At 35.8% G+C, this 20,133-nt stretch overlaps 1 protein-coding gene across 1 annotated transcript in view; it reads left to right on the forward strand.

The window, feature by feature from the left end:
• Positions 1-915: 915 nt before the first annotated feature.
• The window catches only part of LOC110023511 (histone-lysine N-methyltransferase EZ1), a 26,997-nt gene continuing 7,779 nt past the window's right edge, over positions 916-20,133 (forward strand). Inside the window, exons 1-9 of the mRNA XM_020722968.1 lie at positions 916-1,308; positions 2,637-2,738; positions 2,836-3,164; positions 3,426-3,587; positions 12,595-12,679; positions 12,878-13,018; positions 13,086-13,133; positions 13,209-13,277; positions 13,363-14,078. Coding sequence (XP_020578627.1) covers positions 1,246-1,308; positions 2,637-2,738; positions 2,836-3,164; positions 3,426-3,587; positions 12,595-12,679; positions 12,878-13,018; positions 13,086-13,133; positions 13,209-13,277; positions 13,363-14,078 — 1,715 coding nt within the window. The 5' untranslated portion in view covers positions 916-1,245. The remainder of the gene's footprint in view (positions 1,309-2,636; positions 2,739-2,835; positions 3,165-3,425; positions 3,588-12,594; positions 12,680-12,877; positions 13,019-13,085; positions 13,134-13,208; positions 13,278-13,362; positions 14,079-20,133) is intronic.

Raw genomic sequence — 20,133 nt, forward strand, 5'->3', positions numbered from 1 at the left:
AATTTGATGCTTATATTAATACTATTTTATTGACATAAATATATTTATGAAAATATGTTTTTTTCATTTTTCAAAAGTTAATATTAGTGATTTTTTAATGTTATATTAGAAATTTGAGTGTTATGCGTATAAATATAAAAATTTTGATGTTAAAAATTTAAATACATAAGATTTGTGTGGTATGCATATAAATAGGGTTGTCAAAAATACTCGTTGTTCGCGAACAGTTCGTGCTCGATTTGTCAATGTGTTTGTGTTCGATAAGTAAACGAGACAAACGTGAACAAATTTTTTTCGTTTCGTTAGTTAAACGAACCAAACACGAACAGTGATGCGTTCGTTCGTGCTCCAATCGTTATTGTTCGAAATATAAAATAATTTAAGATAATTATATATAAAAAATTTATGATATTTAAAAAAAATTAAATTTTATAAATTATAATATATAATAAATTAATAATAATAATATATTAATATACTATATTAGTAATATACTAATATAGCTATTATATATTTATATAATATAAGTTATATAATTAATATAATATATTATTTATATATATTAATATTAGGGATGTCAAGCTGACTCGTTGTTTGCAAACAACTCGTGTTCGGTTCGTGTTCGGATCGTTCGTTAAGAAACGAACACGACCAGTAACTTCAAGAACAATTTCAAAAACAAACTAACTAAATTTCAAACGAACCGAACACGAACACAAGCTCTGTTCTTTCGTGTTCGGTTCGTTTACACCCACATATATATATATATATATATATATAAAATTTATCATAAAATCTATCTTGTGATATGCATACTATAAAATTTACTTAATTAATTAATAATCTTAGAGTTTTAGCCATCTTAAAACGAATTCAGCGATTATATAAATCTTACATTGATGAAATTTCGCAAACATTTTTCAGCCGCTCTCAAAAGTCTCACCTACCGTCCTGTCAGTTGGATCGAACCTATGAACCTTGGCCTGAAAACTCGTGGTTTACCACGACGGCGCGGCATGGCGGCGCAGTAGACCTGTTGAAGCAGCAGTACCTGTAACGCTATTTTTTCCCCACCAGTGGAATCACGCGATTTCAAAAATAAAAACGCGGTGGATGCTTTCCCCCCCAAAATAACTGTCTCGCGTGTCGTGCTGTCGATTTCTGCCTTCTATTTTACGTTTCTGGGGCGCGGGTGTAGTCCGCTGCTCCGAGAACTAGGGTTTTCGAACTGGGCTGAGGCTGGCCATGGCTTCCAAGCTATCTACATCAGTCTCCGCCAGCAAATCGGAGCCCTTCGCTGCCATCCAGGTGCTTGTGGCTTTATTCAATTCTTTTAGCTGTTGGGCTCCGGAAATTTTGGTTCTTGTTGTAATGTGGGTTGGATTATGCGAGATCTTCGCTAGTTTTGCCGTCATATTAGCTGCATTGCTTTTTTTGGGAACTGGTGTGAGTGATTGGATCGTTGGGGTTGGACTTCTGTTTTTTGGGGTATGGTAGTTTGATTTCTAGCTCGAGATCTATTTCTGAAGGGGGACTGAGGAGTTCTTCAGCTGGAAGTAAACGTAGTCTAGCTGCTGCATTTGTGATGTTATGTTTGATCTTCTGCTGGGTAGGATTATGTTGCTAATGGCTTCCTTTATCTTTTTTGAGATTGGTGGAAGGGGAAAATGAGATTTTTTTGTTTGCTGACTGGATTTACAGAACTTGTAGGATTTTTTTGTGATAAATTGAGAAGGATGCTTTGGAATTTTTCTCTTGTTCTTTTAATTGCTTTTCTTCGAAAAATAAATTTTTTCTTTTTTTGTTTTTGATTCAGTCTATTACTTTTGATATTACAATATAAGGGACTGCTTTCAAGAGCTGCATGTGTTTTGGGAAGCTACTATTCATTTAAATGGATTCCTTTACAACATCATACTAAGATGAAGAATCGACATTAAAGGTTGAATTCTGTGTTGTCTTTTCAACATATCCAATTGTGCGGAGCACTATGCTTTTGTTCTATTTGACAATTTGGTGCAACTGCAATTCCTATTCTGGGAACCTGTCATTTTTAATAAATTAATGCAGTGTTTTTTCGAGTAAACAAACAATAGAGACTCCAATTTTCAGCTAGTTTTTATGCATTTGAAGTGTGCCATCTTTATTACGCTGGCAAGCATGGAGTATGTCTTATCAAACAAATAAGGCTTGAATCAGATTATGTGAACTTTTCATTTACAACATAGCAAGAAAATGCCAATGAGAACAATATTAATATTTGTGACACACCTTCAATGATATTAAGCCCCATCAATTAGTAGATGAAAATTAAGTGACACATTTACATACGTACCACCTAATTCGTATGTATGTACATATTTAACACCTAAACTTTACTTTTTCACATTGATACCACCCATGTCTTTCTTATCACGTATAATATTAACTTTTAAAGAAGGAAGTACACCTTTTTCATGCAGTTTAGGTGTTAGATATGTAAATACATGAGAATTGAGTGGTATGTATGTAAATCTTCCAAATAAATTGTCCCGCTAGTTTTTGTACTGTGCAGCAGCTGGTGTATTGTTTTATACTGCTGCAGCAATATGCTTCTTACAATTATGACAATCACTTTTTTTTTTCTGCAAAAGCAGGTTGATGGAGTGAAGGAAGGCATGCCTACTTCTCATGACATTCTTTCTGTTATTGATTCCTTGAAGAAACAAGTTGTTTCAGATCGTTGCGTCTTCATCAAGGTCTCTATTTGATTCAGTAGTCCCTGTATTTGTGTTTTTAAATTTTGAATTTTTTTCTACATAATGCACCGGTATGTTGTGCTCAACTTTATTTCAGAAAAGAATTGAAGAGAATAAACAAAAACTAAGTGGCATTACACAGCATATCTACAATATATCAAAGTTCAGGAGAAACTATTCAGCTGAAAGTAGCGACGCCTGTGTGGATTTGCTTACAAGAAGGCAAAATGATGCACTTAGCATGTTAAATAATCTTGATGTCTCCTGTCCAGATAAAGATAGCAGCGGTTACCAAGAAGAAAGTTCCCATACACCATCAGCTATTCTTTTTGGTCATAATTTTGGCGGAAAGAATTCAATCCGACCCATCAAATTAACTGAAATGCCAAAGTTACCTCCATACACTACATGGATTTTTTTGGATAGGTACTAAGTATGCCTAACCTCAAGTTGTATTACTACTTCACAACTAACATATGCTCTGGTTGCCATTCTTATCTTATAGAGTAATAGGCTTAAAAGAAATAAAAACTTGTTGAATAAGTTTATAGCATTTTATATCCTGCATTAAATTTTAATTACATGTTAGTGCTGTTGGTGCTACCTGCAATTACTCTTTCATTTTGGTTTCACTGCCTACTTTCTATTCTCTGATATCTTTCTGAGCTTATGAAAATTTTTATGCAGAAATCAGAGAATGGCAGAGGATCAATCTGTTGTTGGCCGAAGAAGAATATATTATGATCCAAGTTGTGGTGAAGCTTTAATTTGCAGCGATAGTGAGGAAGATATAGTTGATGAAGAAGATGATAAGAAAGCTTTTCTAAATATTGAAGATTATATTCTCAGGTTGGTGAAGTTTAATTGATACCATACCAGCAATAGGAAAACAATTACAAAACAATTACATTAATTTCTTATCTACATTATATCTACATTATAAAACAATTACATTCTCAGGTTGTTGAATGTTACTGGAAGCTTTCATTTTCAACGATCTGTTTCCTTGCAATGGAACTGTTATAAGGCCTTCTTTTCTCCCATCACTAGTCACTACTCATTTTTGTTGCTATTTATGTCTTTTTATTGCAATAATACAAGGAATTCGCCAGGATTACCCTTAATGATATTAGACATATTATATGTTTTTAAACTCGTTATGCTTTCTTTATTGACATTTTCATGCTTTAGAGATTGTTCCAGGAATATTGTCTGCAAAACGTTGAATGGAAATAAAGTAGAATTTCCATTGAAGGTTTTATAACATGATAAAATTTGTATTTTTTGAGAAGGATAAATATATTGTTAGGAAGTTTTTTTCCATCACCAATGGCTTCTGTGACCAAAATGTTATTTTCCTCAGTATGTACAGTAACCTTTGTTCTAAATATAGCACCGTGCCATTTAAAAACGCTCTTGGAAATCAAGCAATAGGAAATATTTGGTATTTGTTATTCACTTTTATTCTTAACCATTAAATACAATTCATTGAATCTAACCATTCAATGGATAATACATCTTGACCAAAATTTTTACTATTTAGGATGAGTTTTGATCATCAAGTTAATTTGTTTTAAAATTTAATTGTTTTGTAATGTAGATATAAAATGGAAAAGATCCTGATAAAAAATTCCAGTAACATTCAGCAACTTGTTCAGTCAATTTAAATTCAACCTAATCATTGACCACAACCATAAGTTTAACTATTTATATAACAAAAATATCTATGTTTATACTATTATTATTTCTATAATTTTTTTTCTTATACCATACCAAATAAGATATATTATCTGGTTTTCAATTTTCATGTTTGGCATAATTAAAACGAAAAATTAAATTATTTGTAGTAGATGACACAATCATCTTTAAAGTGTGATATTTTAACATGCGAGTTTGAATTTAAAAAAAATGATGGGAAACTTCATTTCAAAATTCTAGAGTAAATAATATGTTCTAAGTGCATGTTGCAATTAAATTTTATTTTTTATTTGAATAAGACATTTTGTGTTAACTCAAGCTAAGTGTCATAGCTAACAGCCATAGATTGCTCAATAAAATGCATTTCTATTAATATCAAATATTTATCTTCTTTAGTTAGACGTGGTAATGATTAATCCATGTTACTATTTTCCAACAACATTGTAGAAAGTTTTCTAGAGAAACAGCTTGGAAGGAAAAATGAGGGGAATTAACTGTAGAGTATTTTGTGTCAATGCTCTCCCAATGCAAAGAAATTGTGTGCGAGTCATGGTGAGTGGGTGAGGGGTGTTCTATGCAGTAAATGCTTTGGGTTAATTTCAGTGTACAATTTAGCCTAAGCTCAAATTTATTTTATAAGCTCGCATTGGCTTTGGAATTGCTTAGCTTTTCCATCATGGACATCTGTATCTGTACATGTGGTTTAGAGCCCAAGGATTTGATCGTGAGGGAGAAAGTTTGATGTTTTGACGGCACATCTCCTTTCTGCCTTCAAGCCGGGTTTGGATGTTCGATGCAAATGTGACACCACTGCTTTAAGATTGATAGTTTGGTGCAAGAAATTGCATATGCATGATCTTAGTATGAGCTTTAAACTGGCATTTGACTGAATTTGTATTATTTTGAATTTCTGATATGCACGGAAAGTGACAACCTGTGCTCATTAAAAATTACTATCTACATGTTTCTTTAGGTGATTCACTGCAAGAATGCATTTAAATTGGTAGAAGTTACTTTAATTATCAGAAAATAAGTACTTTACGGTAAAGCGAGCACTTTTTGCATTGCTAGTCATTTGCAATATTTTTTATTCTTCCCCTCATTGCTACTGGTGATTAGTTCAAATTCTCAGTGTTAGTAATCAATGGCCTCTTGTTTTCAAACTCTCATACTGAAGAGCTATTAATAGATATGCTATGGAGTGGCATCGGTCTTAACCTTGTGTTCTTGGGTTTATTCTTATCATGGAGAAGAGAGTATGGTTGAGAGGAAGGGGAAAGGAGAAGAGTAGATTGAGGGCTGGGTGTGGGCTCTTGGTTGTTGAAGAAGGATTGTGATGAGGATTGGCTTGCCTATGGAAGAAGAGAAGCGAGTCTATGTTGGAGGGGAAAAGATGAAGAGGTTAGTGAGTCTCTCTTTTGACATTTAAGTCTTGTTTTGTGAAACGGAAGGTGTCTCTTATATAGAATATAAAGGAGAGGAATTGCCATCACATGCTTGATTGCCACAACCTATCTGATTTCAGTAATAATATTTGTTTTTTCCTGTTGTAGTTTGGGTTAACTCTAGTATCAATTTTTTTGAAATGAACCTAAGAAAAAACCAACCCAAATGAATCATTAATAATGGGGTTTGTTATCACAAAAGTGATTATTGAATGTCAAAACTAATAAGTATATTCTGCTGAATGGGCGAGGTTTGAATTTTTTTTGGTATATAATGAATTTTTCTTCAAATCCCAATTTAAGTTTTTGATCTGTGGATGTGTATTACTTAGGGTTTGTTTGGGGCAGCTGCAACTTATTAAAAAGTTGCTGCGTAGCAACAACGCCAGGAAACTGCTGCTATTTCTGAACAAATGATATTTCTGCCCTGCAGTACAGTGCTATTTATAACATAACCAATCCTACTAGTACATTTTTTACTTTAAAATAAATATCCAGTTTGAATTTTACAAAATAAAAACTCACATCTCACAAAACAATGAAGAACACAATAATCAAAATTAGAAGCAAGACTATTAAATAACAATTAATATTATCATAATAATGTTTTTAAAATACAGTTGTTTAATGTCATAAGATAATTCTTCCTCCAACGAAACTCTCCACGTTTGATCACTATCAGAGGTGAAATCCTCGAACTGATCCACCCACCTAAAGAAGTCACAGTTCCCTGTTCTATTCTTTGGACACCTGTAAAATTATTTCTTATAGCTATGTGACTATTGCGGAGGAAGTGGAGAGCATTGTAGTCCATAGTAACAGTAAAATGCTCTGGAGGTACCGGAGGTCTTCGAGCTCATCTTTTCTGAAGGTTTAAAACAACAAAATATAGACCCTTAGATTCAACATTAGTAATAAAGAATAATAGAAATACTCAATTTAAGTTTTATGAAACTGTGACATTTTAGAGAACAAAATATATACGAATGAATCTGTTACTGCAAGAAGACAACAAACCTTAAAAAAAGTTTCTTTGTTGTCTTTAAAACACGTAGTATCGAGCTCATATGTATCACATATGCATATCACAAAAAAACGACCATCCAGAAGAACCTCATAAGTCATAAGACTGATAAAGGAGAGTAACTTGGTTGCCTTCATTGAGATTTCATACATGTCAAGAACAAAAAACAACATATAGGACATCAAGAAGAACCAAGAAGATCGAATATCTCATTATAATCTTAAAAAAATAAAAACATACTATAAAAACTTACTTTACACATTATACCCATAGTTGCCTCACATGTCATATAAGTGGGAAAAATGCATGCAAAAGAACTAGAAATAAAACGTTCTCAACATTGAGATTCAAAATGTACGTCGTTGCATAAATCATCCATACAATAAATAATAGATGTTTCACAACACATTATAAATAAAATAACAACAAAAGAACATTCAATCACTTCATTCAACCAACAATTATGACATATGTAATTCGATCTCTTAACTCTATTATCTTCCCTTTAAGTTCCCCATTATGGGAGCAAGTCTAAGGTAAATCATTTTCAGCCTCTGATAAAGACTGTTCTATGCGATATTCATATGCTTCAGTAGGGACATGTGGGTGATCTTCATCAACCATATTGAACACAATATCACTGCGTGAATGATGCGTCGAATGTAGTCGTGGAGAGCCATTGTGACGACCACAATCTGCACTTGTTTGCAAAACGGATATGTCAGCTTATCTCGCAGTATGACCCATTTTTTTTTCTAAACTCCAAATGTTCTTTCAATGACATCTTATACGGATGAGTCTCTTGTTAAAGATCTCTTTTTTATCCCGAGTGAAATTGTTAGCTCTTTGAAAATCAGGAATATGGTATTTAGTATCAAGAAATGGTTTGTGAAACTCTTTTTGTAAGGGGTATTTGGCATTGACTAAATTTTATTTATCTGACATAAATATAATAATTAGTATTTTAGTGAAAACATATTCTCGTTAGTTCAAACTCGAGCTTGCGTGGGGTTGATTGTGAAAGTTGTATTTTTTAGTTCTTGAGAAAAATTTGAATATGCGAATGTCGTGTGCACTACTTTCCCAACCGACCATAACAAAGGCAAAACACATGTTTTAAAGTCACATACAACCATAACATTTTATGTTAATGACTTGCATTACCCAATAAATGCGATCTTGTCATTATCCGACACACGTGCATCCATATGTGTTTCATCGATTGCTCCAACACAATCCCAAAACATTTAATAAGGGTATCTAAATTATTGTGTTCATTTGAATTTAAGAAAATATGAATAAATATAAAATATGACATATACCGCCGGTCTTGTGAAATCTCTATGGGGGTTCTTTGGAATGTTGGGTTCTTGAGTTTGATAATTTCTGATGAGAATCTGACCAGAGCATTCAACCCAATTAAAAAATATGTACTGATTGTTTAGGAAGAGTACTCGAATCGCTTCATGGCTCATCTCATTGTTTAAGTAGCATAGGTAGTCTCCAAATGAAAAATAAATATAAAGTGTCCAACTAGAAAAACTATAATTCAAGCTTCCATGTTGTCATGAAATAACGTAAACAATTGACCATACGGTCAGAGGTAATCATCATAAAGAACTTTCTCTGGGTCGGGTCTTCAAGCAGCTTTATAGAAAACAAGCACAACATCTTGTCCTTGCAAATTTTTGGAGTTGCTTCCAGAATTCACATTAATTGCTGAGTAGGAGTTGCTTATAATATGTTGGGGTCCTTGGTGTATGAAGCAATTAACTGTGAAATCTGACTTTTAATGAAAAAAAACACCTTATTTTTTACCTTAGGATGCTTAGATTGACAAGTAGATTCAACTTCATTGAAGTTAGAGCCAGGGCCTTCTTTGAAACTAGCAGTTAGCTCGACATTCACATGCTTAGCTATGCCAACAAATCCTCTCTCACTAGGGGTCCATGCATGATCACCCGTGATAACAACTTCACCAAACATACGATCCAACTTTTCTTCAGGCTCAAGGTCAATACCACTGAACTTAAATTTTTTAACATTTAAAACAACCTACAAATTAATGGATTATTCATATGTTTATGTAATTGAAGAAATAATCAATTGATGAGGGACTTCACGTTTCATAAATTTTCTTCTGCAATCTTTTGGCCCACCATTCTTCTGAAGAATCGATAGTTCGCTTTATCGGGTTCCAACTTAAGCCTGTGGATCCATGCTTCAACTTTTTCCATAGTTTCTAGTTCTCTAACTGATCATACTTATTTTTCAATTGCATCTTATTATATTCGCTTCCCGTGCACTTCCCAAACTTACTTATAATATTATGCTAGCCCTCCTAGTTAAAATACCCATTTCTTAATTCCACCTATTTAAGATGAAGGCCGCAAAATATTATTCTGACACCGTTATCCGATGAATCAATTTCTTTTTTCTTTACCATGATGATACTAGCATGAAAAAGAACTAAGCAATATAAATGCACAACAAAGGAAAAACAAAGTGTCATTTAAAATACCATATCTTGAAAATATTACTTAAAGGAAACATCACAACAAGCCACAAACAACGACATGACCACTAACAACACCACCGCCAATATCTCCAACAAAACCACCAACATCACCACCACCCTGGTACCAAAATACTGCCACCAACATCCACACAAATCACCTACAACACGACCAAAATGACACAATTAAACCATCACCAACAACGCCATTGCAAACATCACCACGAAAAACACCACGACAATATCACCAAAAAATTACCACCAACATCCACATACACCACCAGTATCATCGCCACTCCGACACTAAAAAAATACCACTAGCATCCACACACACCATCAACAACACCACCATGACACAAATAAACCATTACCAACAACACAACCAACATGACAATATCACCACAAACAACACCACCACCATAACATTGAAGAATCACCCCCAATATTTACACACACAACACTGGCATCAACACCACCACCATGTCACAAAAACTCATTGGCGCAAATCAACCATACCCAACATACATACGCATCACTATGACAACATCACAGAAATGCGTCAATTTTACGTGATTTCACTTGTTTTTTATACTGCATTTTACCAGTAATTTTTAGTGATTTATCACGGATTTGATTTGAGAAATGTTTGTTTTATGTTGTGCAAGTTACAAGTGTTAGATACGTGCATTTTGGAATGAGAAAAACCAACCTAAATGTTGCATAAAAGGGCGTGACCACACCATGGTATCGACATCAGCTGACCACGCCAGACATTTAGTTAGGCGGAGTGACATATCGGGATTGGGCGTGGCCACGCCGCCTGATTTAGAAGGCCGGCCTTACCACGCCACTTTTCGGCGTGACCACGTCGACGGAGCTTGAAATCATTTTGGAAATAAATTTTCTTGTCTTATTCGTGGATTATGATATAAGAATGTTTTCTAGGGCTTCTCAAAAAAAGGAGACCAGAGGAGAGTTGGAGACGGTTGGAAAGAGGTTTTGAAGAGTTTTTCCTTGAGACTCTTTTCATCCCTTGAGGTTGAGGTGCTAAGAATGTTTCTACCTTTTTCAGTTTGCATTTTCTTATATTTTCTGAGAGATTATTGTATGAGAAAGGAGGCGATTGTTGTTGAGAAGAGAACAAATCATTTTGTAAGCATTTTTTTTCATTTTTTCTTGCAACAATGGTTTCGACGAGATGTTTTTTTCGAGATTCTTTCTATCATGCATATCTAAATTTCCTTTTGTTTTGCTGTGATTTATGGGTTGTATTTTGTGGTTTTCTCAGATGATTCTTTCCCTTGCTTTCCCTATATCATTTTTCTTAGAAATCAGGGTTTTTTGTGGTCGTGTTAATCATTGAGTTTCATTTACTCCTGATCTGGTTAATTAAAATGTTAGCATATTTCATTATTTGTGACTTCTACCTATTGCGCAGTGGAACGAAATGGTTAACCAGAGAATCCAGATAACAATAGACATATTTTATACGAGTTTTGCAACCTAAAAAGGGGATCAGAACAAATTCGGGGGATGTTATGGAGATTGAAGAAGTCTCAACTTTATGAATTTTAGCATTGTTTTGACCTAGACATAGACATAAAGAGGATTTTTCCAAACTTATCTTTTGTTTTTGCTTTTCAGTAGGATTTTAGAAAACCACATCTTATTTGTGATCATACTAAACTAGATTTAGAAGTGTGGTAAGCTAGAGAATCGCCCTTCAGAATAATTCTTAATACTTTTCTCGTGGGATCGATACGCAACACTTTTTAACCGCATTATTACTTAACGCGTATACTTGTGGTTTGCGACTTACTTACGTTGTGGTATATTTTGGCGTGTCAATCACCACCAACATCACCAACATCACACACCACTGTGGCAAAAAAAAAAAAAATCACCCGCAGCACCCCTATAATTATCACCACTAAAATAGCATTGCCTAATCCAATAGAGGACAAACCACCAACAAGAACCAATCGAGGAGTAGAGCAGCATGACTGCTCCAATTGAACTAAAAATAAAATAAAGGGAAGAGGCCCAACTAAGCACGCTGTACTGGGCTAAAAAAAAATAAAAATTCTTTCTAACAGAGGCCAAGAAATCGAAAAATTCGAACCACTGACTACGAAAATGTCAGCATTCACTTAGGGCTTCAAATCATGCCCTTCCCACATACCCTTCCAAAATATTATAGAGAGCATAAGCCAAATATATAAAGGAAATTGCCTGAAATCCCAAAGAGGCGCACATAGAAACCTTGTAGCATGGACGATAGTGCAAAGGCCGCATTGACAACGAAATAAAAACCAGAAACCACAAATAAACCAAACCCATAAATCGCAAGGAGCAAACTTGAAATTGGTAACCTCAAACCATTACCTAGAATATCAATGCTAATAGTGTAGGGTAGAGAATACCGTATGGGAAAATGAGTGAGTGCCACCGAATCCAGATACTAGGGAGACGGGAGGAAGCAAGGAGAAGAGAGATGCAACTGGAACCGCCGACCAGAGTTAAGGGGGAGAGGAGGAGTTAGGGCAGATGATCGCGAGAGAAGCAAGACAGGGTCGCGAGGTCGAAAAGAGAACATGAGGGCAGGGAATCGCGGAGTCCAACAAAACGCGAGGGCATAATGAGAATATTTCGTGAACAAAATGTGGGTTGTGGGATTCGACCCCGCGCCCTGCGGTTCACTCAAACAATCCCAAAAATCTGTTGCAAAGTTTTTTTCAAACACAGTTGCATTTAGCTGCCGCACCACAACTAGAACGCTGCCCCCAACACACCCTTAAAGGACATGATTAAGTGGAAGGTATTGTGTATCTTACAATATTTTTGAAACAATATGCTGATGGAGATTTCTCAAATATTTTTATTTTTATATCACCATTTTATTTAATTGTAAATTTTATAAAATGATATTTATGTTTTATGCATTATTCTTTTCTGGGTAGAAAACGTTGAATAGTTGATAGCAAAGTTTTACTAATGATTTGAGCACTAGCACATTGCAGGCTTGCAATGTTTTTATTTTTATTTTTAAATTTAACTTTGGTCTTGAAAGATTTTCTCAAATGGCTTTTATAAATTCCACATTTGATTGGTTATTTCAAATTTTAGTGTATATTGTGTTCAGGATCTAAACTATTAATTTGGATTTTAACTCAGGTTGACTATCCAAGAAGTAGGCCTATCTGATCTTGTGCTCGAGTCTTTGTCCCAGTGCCTTGATAAGTGTCCTAGTGAAATCAAGGTATCTTTAGTGATACCTTCTTCAGACTGAACTCGTCTGTTTCGCATAGCAATTTCATTCGTTTATTATATTACTGCCCTGGATTACTTTTTAAATGTGATGAATATCCATTTACTGTAATCTTGGGCTTAGGTCTTTGCCATTCATTTTCTGCTGGCATTTACAGACGTATGAAACAACATCAAACATCTTATACAGGCAAGACACGAGAATATTTCTCTGGTAGAGAGAGGTGATAAAAGTGTTCAGAAAGATGGCAGGATTGAAGATTCTTTTTTGGACAAAGATCTGGATGCTGCTCTTGATTCCTTTGATAACCTCTTTTGCAGAAGGTGTCTGGTAAGTTTCCCTCTGCTACTTACCATACTTATTAAAATCTAATGTGTTAGTGGTATGTGTTCTGCAGGTTTTTGATTGTAGACTGCATGGATGTTCTCAGGATTTAGTGTTTCCTGTAAGTTGATTGAAAGTAAATTTGTTGCTATATTGCATGTTAATTCTTAGTATTTATGGTTGTATCCCTTGTCAGTCAGAAAAACAACCTCCATGGAGCTGCTCAGATGATGGATCCCCTTGCGGAATCCATTGTTTTAGGCTGGTAGGTATTCTTTTAAGCTGGAGTTCAACTAATGTGATTTGATCGTGTGAACATTTGTGAAGTTTCTATGCGCTTTTCTTGTCAGGCGTCGAAATCAGAGGGCAATTCTACTGTGAATTCTCAGATCCTTCATGTTCCTGAAGAGTTTACCAATTCAAATGGAAATGCTGGAGCACATCTTTCACCAAGAAAGAAATCATGCAGTTCTTCTGTTGGGAGGAGAGCAAGGTCCAATCAAAGTGAAAGTGCTTCATTAAGTGCAAGAGTTGTATCCGAAAGTAGTGAGTCAGAAGTACGAGCTTGCCAGGAGAATTTGACCATCAATCACTCATCTCCGTCGAAAATTAATCTTGGTGTAAAAAGTGGAAAGAAAAACAATAAAAGAGTTGCTGAGCGTGTGTTAGTTTGCATAAGGAAAAAACAGAAGCAATTGGTACGATCAGACTCGGATTCTATGGTAAAGGGATCATTTAAGAAAGAAATGAAACTCAGGTCAAAAACATGCAATGGAAAAAAGGGAGCCTCCTCATCATCACATGGTAAAGTTGCAAAGAAAGAAATTAAACAATCCAAAAAAAAGAAATTGGCACTACATGAATGTTCTGATTCAACTTGTCCTGATGGTCTGAAAGACACTCATGCTGGGATGATCAAGGAGACAGCGGCACCTGATGGTGATGAAATTTCAAGAAAAGAGTTTGTTGGTGAGAATATATGCAAAGGTGATAGTTGCTATAAATCATGGAAGACCTTTGAGATGGATCTCGTCTCAAAAGGCATAGAAATTTTTGGTAAAAACAGGTCAGCGATTCTTTTGCTGTTTTTCAGAATCGCTTTTCTCTTCTTTTTTACTTATAAATATTTCCAGCTTCTTTTTCCCAAGGATTCATCAAATAAGTTTACAAAAATATTTGCTGTAATACTTCAAATCACTCAATCGTGAGGAAAGAGTATATGCATTCTGTTGTTTCTATAGTTTTCTCCGTTAGTCTTGTAATCAATTTCTCTCTCTCTCTCTCTTATCTTAGTTCCTGAAGCTGGAGTTGTTCATTCTTTATTCTTTTTGTACTTCATTTATTGACGTATAAAATGTACTCATGATATCTGTTCCTTGTTTGATTTCTCTTGGATATCACTGGACTCTTACCATCTTGTGCCTTGCGTCAGAGTGTTTGCTTGCTCTGTTTTTGTTATACCGTTATTCGTCGCCTAAGTTCATCTCTCTTACACTTTTCGTCCTACAATCATCTCTTGCATTCCTAACTCCATTGGTGTCACCGTAAATCGTCATATCGAGGTGGGTATCATCATGTCAAGTTCCTAATAGTTGATTATTTTCCACAATTTATTTGGAAGAAATTTTATTTAATTATTTTTCTTCAACTTTTACAAACATAGAGCCATTAATATCATCAAAATATCATAAGTCACATTTTCATTCAGATCTTATCACATATATAAAACAACAATATATATATATATAGGGTTTTTTTTAATACAAAAGCACGATGTTTCCGCCTCCGTCTCTGCTAAGGTTTGCGGTTCGATGGAGACACTAGTGATTGTTCGTCATGGCTCGCTCATACGCTGGCGCGATGTTTGGCGGCCTTGGTGACACTGGTAAAAGGCTTCATTCTTATGCTAGCGTTACCACTGATGGTGTTCCAAACTTCCCTTCTGCTTTCTACGACAATCTTGCACTCGATTCCAATACTTCTTTCGTTCTACGTCCTGGCCGGAAAGGGGGAAAGTTTGCTCTCTTTCTCTCTGATGCTGAGAACTACGAACTCGCCTCCTCCTGCTGTCTTCATCTGGTAAGGAAGTTCCTTTATGGGTATCCAAAATTGGAGTTTCTTCGAAAACACTTTGAATTGATGAGGCTTATGGGAGAATGGAAGATAGGTCTTTTGGATGGAAGGCACATTTTGATCCAACTGTCTAATGAAGAGGACTATACGTGCCTGTTTTTCAAATGTTTGGTGTGGTTTGAGGACTGCGATATGAAGGTATTAAAATGGTCAAAAAATTTTGATCATAAAGAAGAGGCTCCTATTATTCCAGTCTGGCTTAGATTCCCATCTTTGAAAGTTCATCTCTTCAATCATGAAATCTTCTTCTCTTTAGCTGCTATGTTCGGGAGACCTCTAAAATTAGATGCTCCCACCTATAATCTCACGAGACCTTCTATGGCTAGCGTTTTAATTGAACTGGATGTGACTTTATCTCCACCTGATGAGGTTTGGATTGGGTCGGAGCACATTGGTTACTGGCAATAGGTATTATTAGAACAACAACCCTCCTACTGCACACATTGTCGAATGTTTGGTCATGATCAGGATCAATGTTTCAAGTTACATCCTGAACCGAGGAAAGGGGATGGTAGGAAACAACCGCACGTGAAGCAAACTACGCTTCCTGAAAATGCTGCGGCTGTTCAGGCTGATCCTTTAGCAGTTGTATCCCACCCCACTATCATCCCTTCGGCTCCTGCCGATGGTAGAATTGAGCAGGTGTTATCTGATTCGAAACCTCCTGATATTTCTAATATTGAGGGGGCTTCTGCCTCACTGTTATTTCGAATGCTAATAAAAACCAAGATCCTACCTTCTCTAATGCTATTGCCCCGGTTGAGAATACTACACAGACACTACCTGCTCTGGACCCTCCTATCATCATCTCTATTACTGAGGGGGCTCGTCCTTCCTCGACTTCTCTCCCAGACGCTTTGAATATGGATAATAATTCTATCTATTCTCATCATTCTGATGCACTCTCTGACACTCCTTTTGAAGATATTTCAAAAGTTTTAAGGGATGAATGACATGTTCAAGAGTACCGTAGGAGGAATAGAGTTCAAGAGGAGGTGCGAAATCACACTAATGGGAATAATATGCTAGAGATGAATCAATACTTTTCAGATGGAGAAAATGGACAGACCCGACCTAGATCTTCTAGGAAGGGTAATATGCCTACTCATATTTAACATCCTTATTTGGAATATCAGGGGAGCTGCGGATCCTCGCTCCCTTGGTAGACTCAAATTAATGACAAAGATTCATAAGGTTGATATATTTGTTATTTTGGAACCCTTGGTCTCCTCTCCGGATAACCGTATCTTGGGTACATTAAAAAATTTCTCTTTTTTTGCTAATTGCTCTAACAAAATTTGGTTGTTTGGGAGGATGCATATTACAATTGATGTCATTACTGATGATAGACAGTTTGTACATACTGTCTTCTCTATGGATGTTTCATCGGGATTTCTTACTTTTGTCTACGCCGGAACTTCTAATGTTATATTTGTTCTCTGACACAAACTTTTGGAGATGAGTTCTTCTATCAATCAAAACTGGATGGTTGGAGGGGATTTCAATATGGTGATGCACGAATTTGAAAAATTAGGTGGTCGGAGATTTGACACTACTTTAACTGATAAATTCAATGAAACTTTGGCTCTAGCGAGCATTTCTGACTTGGGTTTCATTGGTTCTAAATTTACTTGGAAAAGGGGTAAGTTGTTCGAACGACTTGATAGATGTCTTGCTAATCAACTGTGGATCTCCTCTTATGGGTTTTCGCAGGTTCAACACCTTTGCAGAACTGGCTCAGATCATAGCCCATTTCTCTTATCTTTTAATTATTTTAAAAAGGTCTCCACCTATCACTTTTGTTTCTTAAATGTCTAGGCTAGACATGATGATTTATTGCGATTGGTTGCTGAGAATTGGAAATGTGAGAAGGTGGGTAATGCTTGGTACACTTTTTGGAAATTACATAAGAAGGTGACTGCTGCTCTAAGGTCTTGGAATTTGGATGTTTTTGGTGATGTACATGCTAGAGTCAAAAGGGTCGAACATAGGGTGAGTATGCTTCAGGCTCTTGATGGAATACTAATGATATCATCCACGATTTATAGGAAGCCAATAAAAAATTACTAGAGGCCTCTCTTTGGGAGGAGTTGTTGCAACAAAAAGTTGGGGAGACCCATTTCTCTCAAGGAGATAGAAACACTAAATATTTTCATGCCTGCATTAAACAAAGAAAAGCCAATAACACTACTGTGAGGATTAAAAACAGTGAGGGTAATTGGATTACTAGGGATGAAGAGATAGGGGAGAGTGCGGTTCTTTATTTTTCTAAACTTTATGAGTTTCACGAGACATCGGGCTCTATTGATGCCTCTTTATTTGATGATGTACGTCATCACATGGTGGATCTTGATCTTTGCGGTACTCCCTCGGATGAGGAAATCTATTCTACTATGCTGGATATTAATTGTAATAAAGCTCCGGGGTCGGATGGCTTCACTTCTGCTTTCTACATTAAATGTTGGAGTATTGTAAGATCAGGTAGTGGAGGCTATTCAGAGTTTCTTTAAAGGAGAAACACCAGGAAATTATTTTTTTACGGCTACAATTGTTCTCATTCCCAAAAATACTCAAAAGAACTCTTGGAATCATTTTAGACCCATCCCTCTGACTTCTGTTATCTCAAAGTTGATTAGTAAAATTTTGGTCAGACGCATCCAACCTCACCTCAACAAATTAATTTCTTTGAATCAATCCTCTTTTATTCAGGGGCGGGGGATCACTGATAACATCATGCTGGCACAGGAACTCATTCTTGACATTGATAAAAAATGTACAGGGGCAACATGATCACTAAATTGGATGTCTGTATGGCTTATGATTCTCTCAGCTGGGAGTTTATATTGAAAATTCTTATTGCACAAGGTTTCTCTCAGGATTTTTGCAAAATTATCCTCTCTTGGCTTCATTGCAATAAATATAGTATTTTCATTAATGGTCAGTCTCGGGGCAATGGCCAATCTCGGATTAATGGTCAGTCTCGGGGCTTTTTTAGTGCGGGCCGTGGGATTAAGCAGGGAGATTCTTTGTCCCCTACTATTTTCATTTTCATATTTGATTATCCTTCTCGTCTCCTAAACAATCTTTTCAGGAGAAACCTCAATTTGCAATACACTCATAAATTTAACATGGTGGTCACTCATTTAGCTTATGTCGATGACATGATACTATTTTCTAATGCTAGCAAAAAAACGGTGAAGGAGATTCACAGCTTAATGGTTGACTTCCAATCCGTCTCTAGCCTACTATTTAATGCTAATAAATGTAACATCTACTTGAGAAACATGGTCAATCGTTCTAATGCATGTTGAATAACATGGTCAATCGTTCTAATGCATGTTGGATTGCCAATTTTATGGGCTTCTCCCTCTCTACCCTTCCTCTTAAATATCTTGTGGTTTTTCTCCTTAAAGGCAGGAAGAGACGTATTCAGTTTGACGAGGTAGTGGAAAAGGTGCAGAAAAAAATTTTGGATTGGAAAAATAATTTTATTTCCTTTGGGGGTCGTATTACATTGCTCAGAAGCATCCTTCACTCTTTTCCTTTGTACACTCTTCAAGTACAACAAAAAAAAGTACTATTTTGAATCTTGAAAGATGTTTCAATAAGTTTTTATGGGTGGGAAATCACTTTGGTAGAAGATGAATGTCTTGGAAGAATGTTTGCAAACCCCTACATGCTGGTGGTTTGGGCTTCAAATCTCTGCATCATATTACTGATATTAATGTTTTTAAGCAATGGTTTAATTTCAGGAAAGATGAGTCTTTATGGGCTAATTTCATGCACGGGAAATATTGTCATTTCTATCATCCTGCTTTGATTAATTGGCGATTGGGTAATTCCACGACGTGGAAGAGTTTGCTTCATATTAGAGACTGGGCGAAGAATTTCATTTACTGGGAGGTGGGTAGTGGAAATATTTCTTTTTGGCATGATTGTTGGTCCCATATTTTGCTTGATATGAGAGATATGAGGTATTCTAGTCTCAAGGTGTTGGATACTTAGGTAAACGACCATTGGAATTTTCCTCTTCTCACTAGCATTTTGGGGATGGAGTGAGCTACGTTCATTTCCACATTCCATTTGACCCTCATTTTCAAGATACTCCTACTTTGAAATTTTCCTTGACTACCTCCATTACTAAATCTTTGTATGCCTCTTTACATAATTTTCAAAAACTCCCTTGGGGTGAAGGGGTGTGAAGTTGGGCATTTACTCCCCTTATAGTGTGACACATTTTCCATTCTATAATACCATGTGATGATATATTAAAGTTGAAAGGTTTGAGAATAGCATCTCTTTATTGTTTGTGTAATTCGGCGGAGGAGACTATAGAGCATATTTTCTTCTCTTGTCCCTTTTCACTATTTATATGGAGTAAAGTTAGTTTGTGGTTTAGTACTATCGTCACTCCTGAGAGGAATCTTTTGCTCACTATCATGATTTGCAGATGGGTCTTGCGTCGGGTTTTGGCTTGGGGGGGTTTTGTAGAGATATGACTTATGAGATTTATTGCAATAATTTTTCTGGGAATACTAGGGAACCAACCCGCTAATTGGCTTGCCAATTTAGGTAGCTCTACCTCTTTTTTGTGAATGGGCTTGTTATTTTCGATATAGATGCTCATGGCTCCAAATTTATACGAGGCTTTCTCTCTTTCCTTTGGACTGGACCGTGGCTCCTTATTTGTTATATGCTCACTTGTTATCTTGCTTGTTTGTTGTTTTCACAGTTTTTGAGCTACAGGTTTTTGAATTTTGTGGCTTGCTCGTTGGTGCTCTTTCCAGCTTTCAAGACGTCTGTTTTTGGCTTGCAACTTGCGCTAATACTTCACTCTTTGGGTATACGTTTTGGTTGGATACATGTATTTTTGGTTTACATTTACCTTTGTTTCATTTTTATTTCTTTTTTGGGTAGAGTTGTAATGCGGAAGGAGGAACTCCTAGGACTACATATATTTTCTTTATTTTTAGTGGGATCCTCTTTCC

Source organism: Phalaenopsis equestris, unplaced genomic scaffold (assembly GCF_001263595.1).
Source record: "Phalaenopsis equestris unplaced genomic scaffold, ASM126359v1 Scaffold000224, whole genome shotgun sequence".
NCBI classification, from domain to species: Eukaryota; Viridiplantae; Streptophyta; class Magnoliopsida; order Asparagales; family Orchidaceae; genus Phalaenopsis; species Phalaenopsis equestris.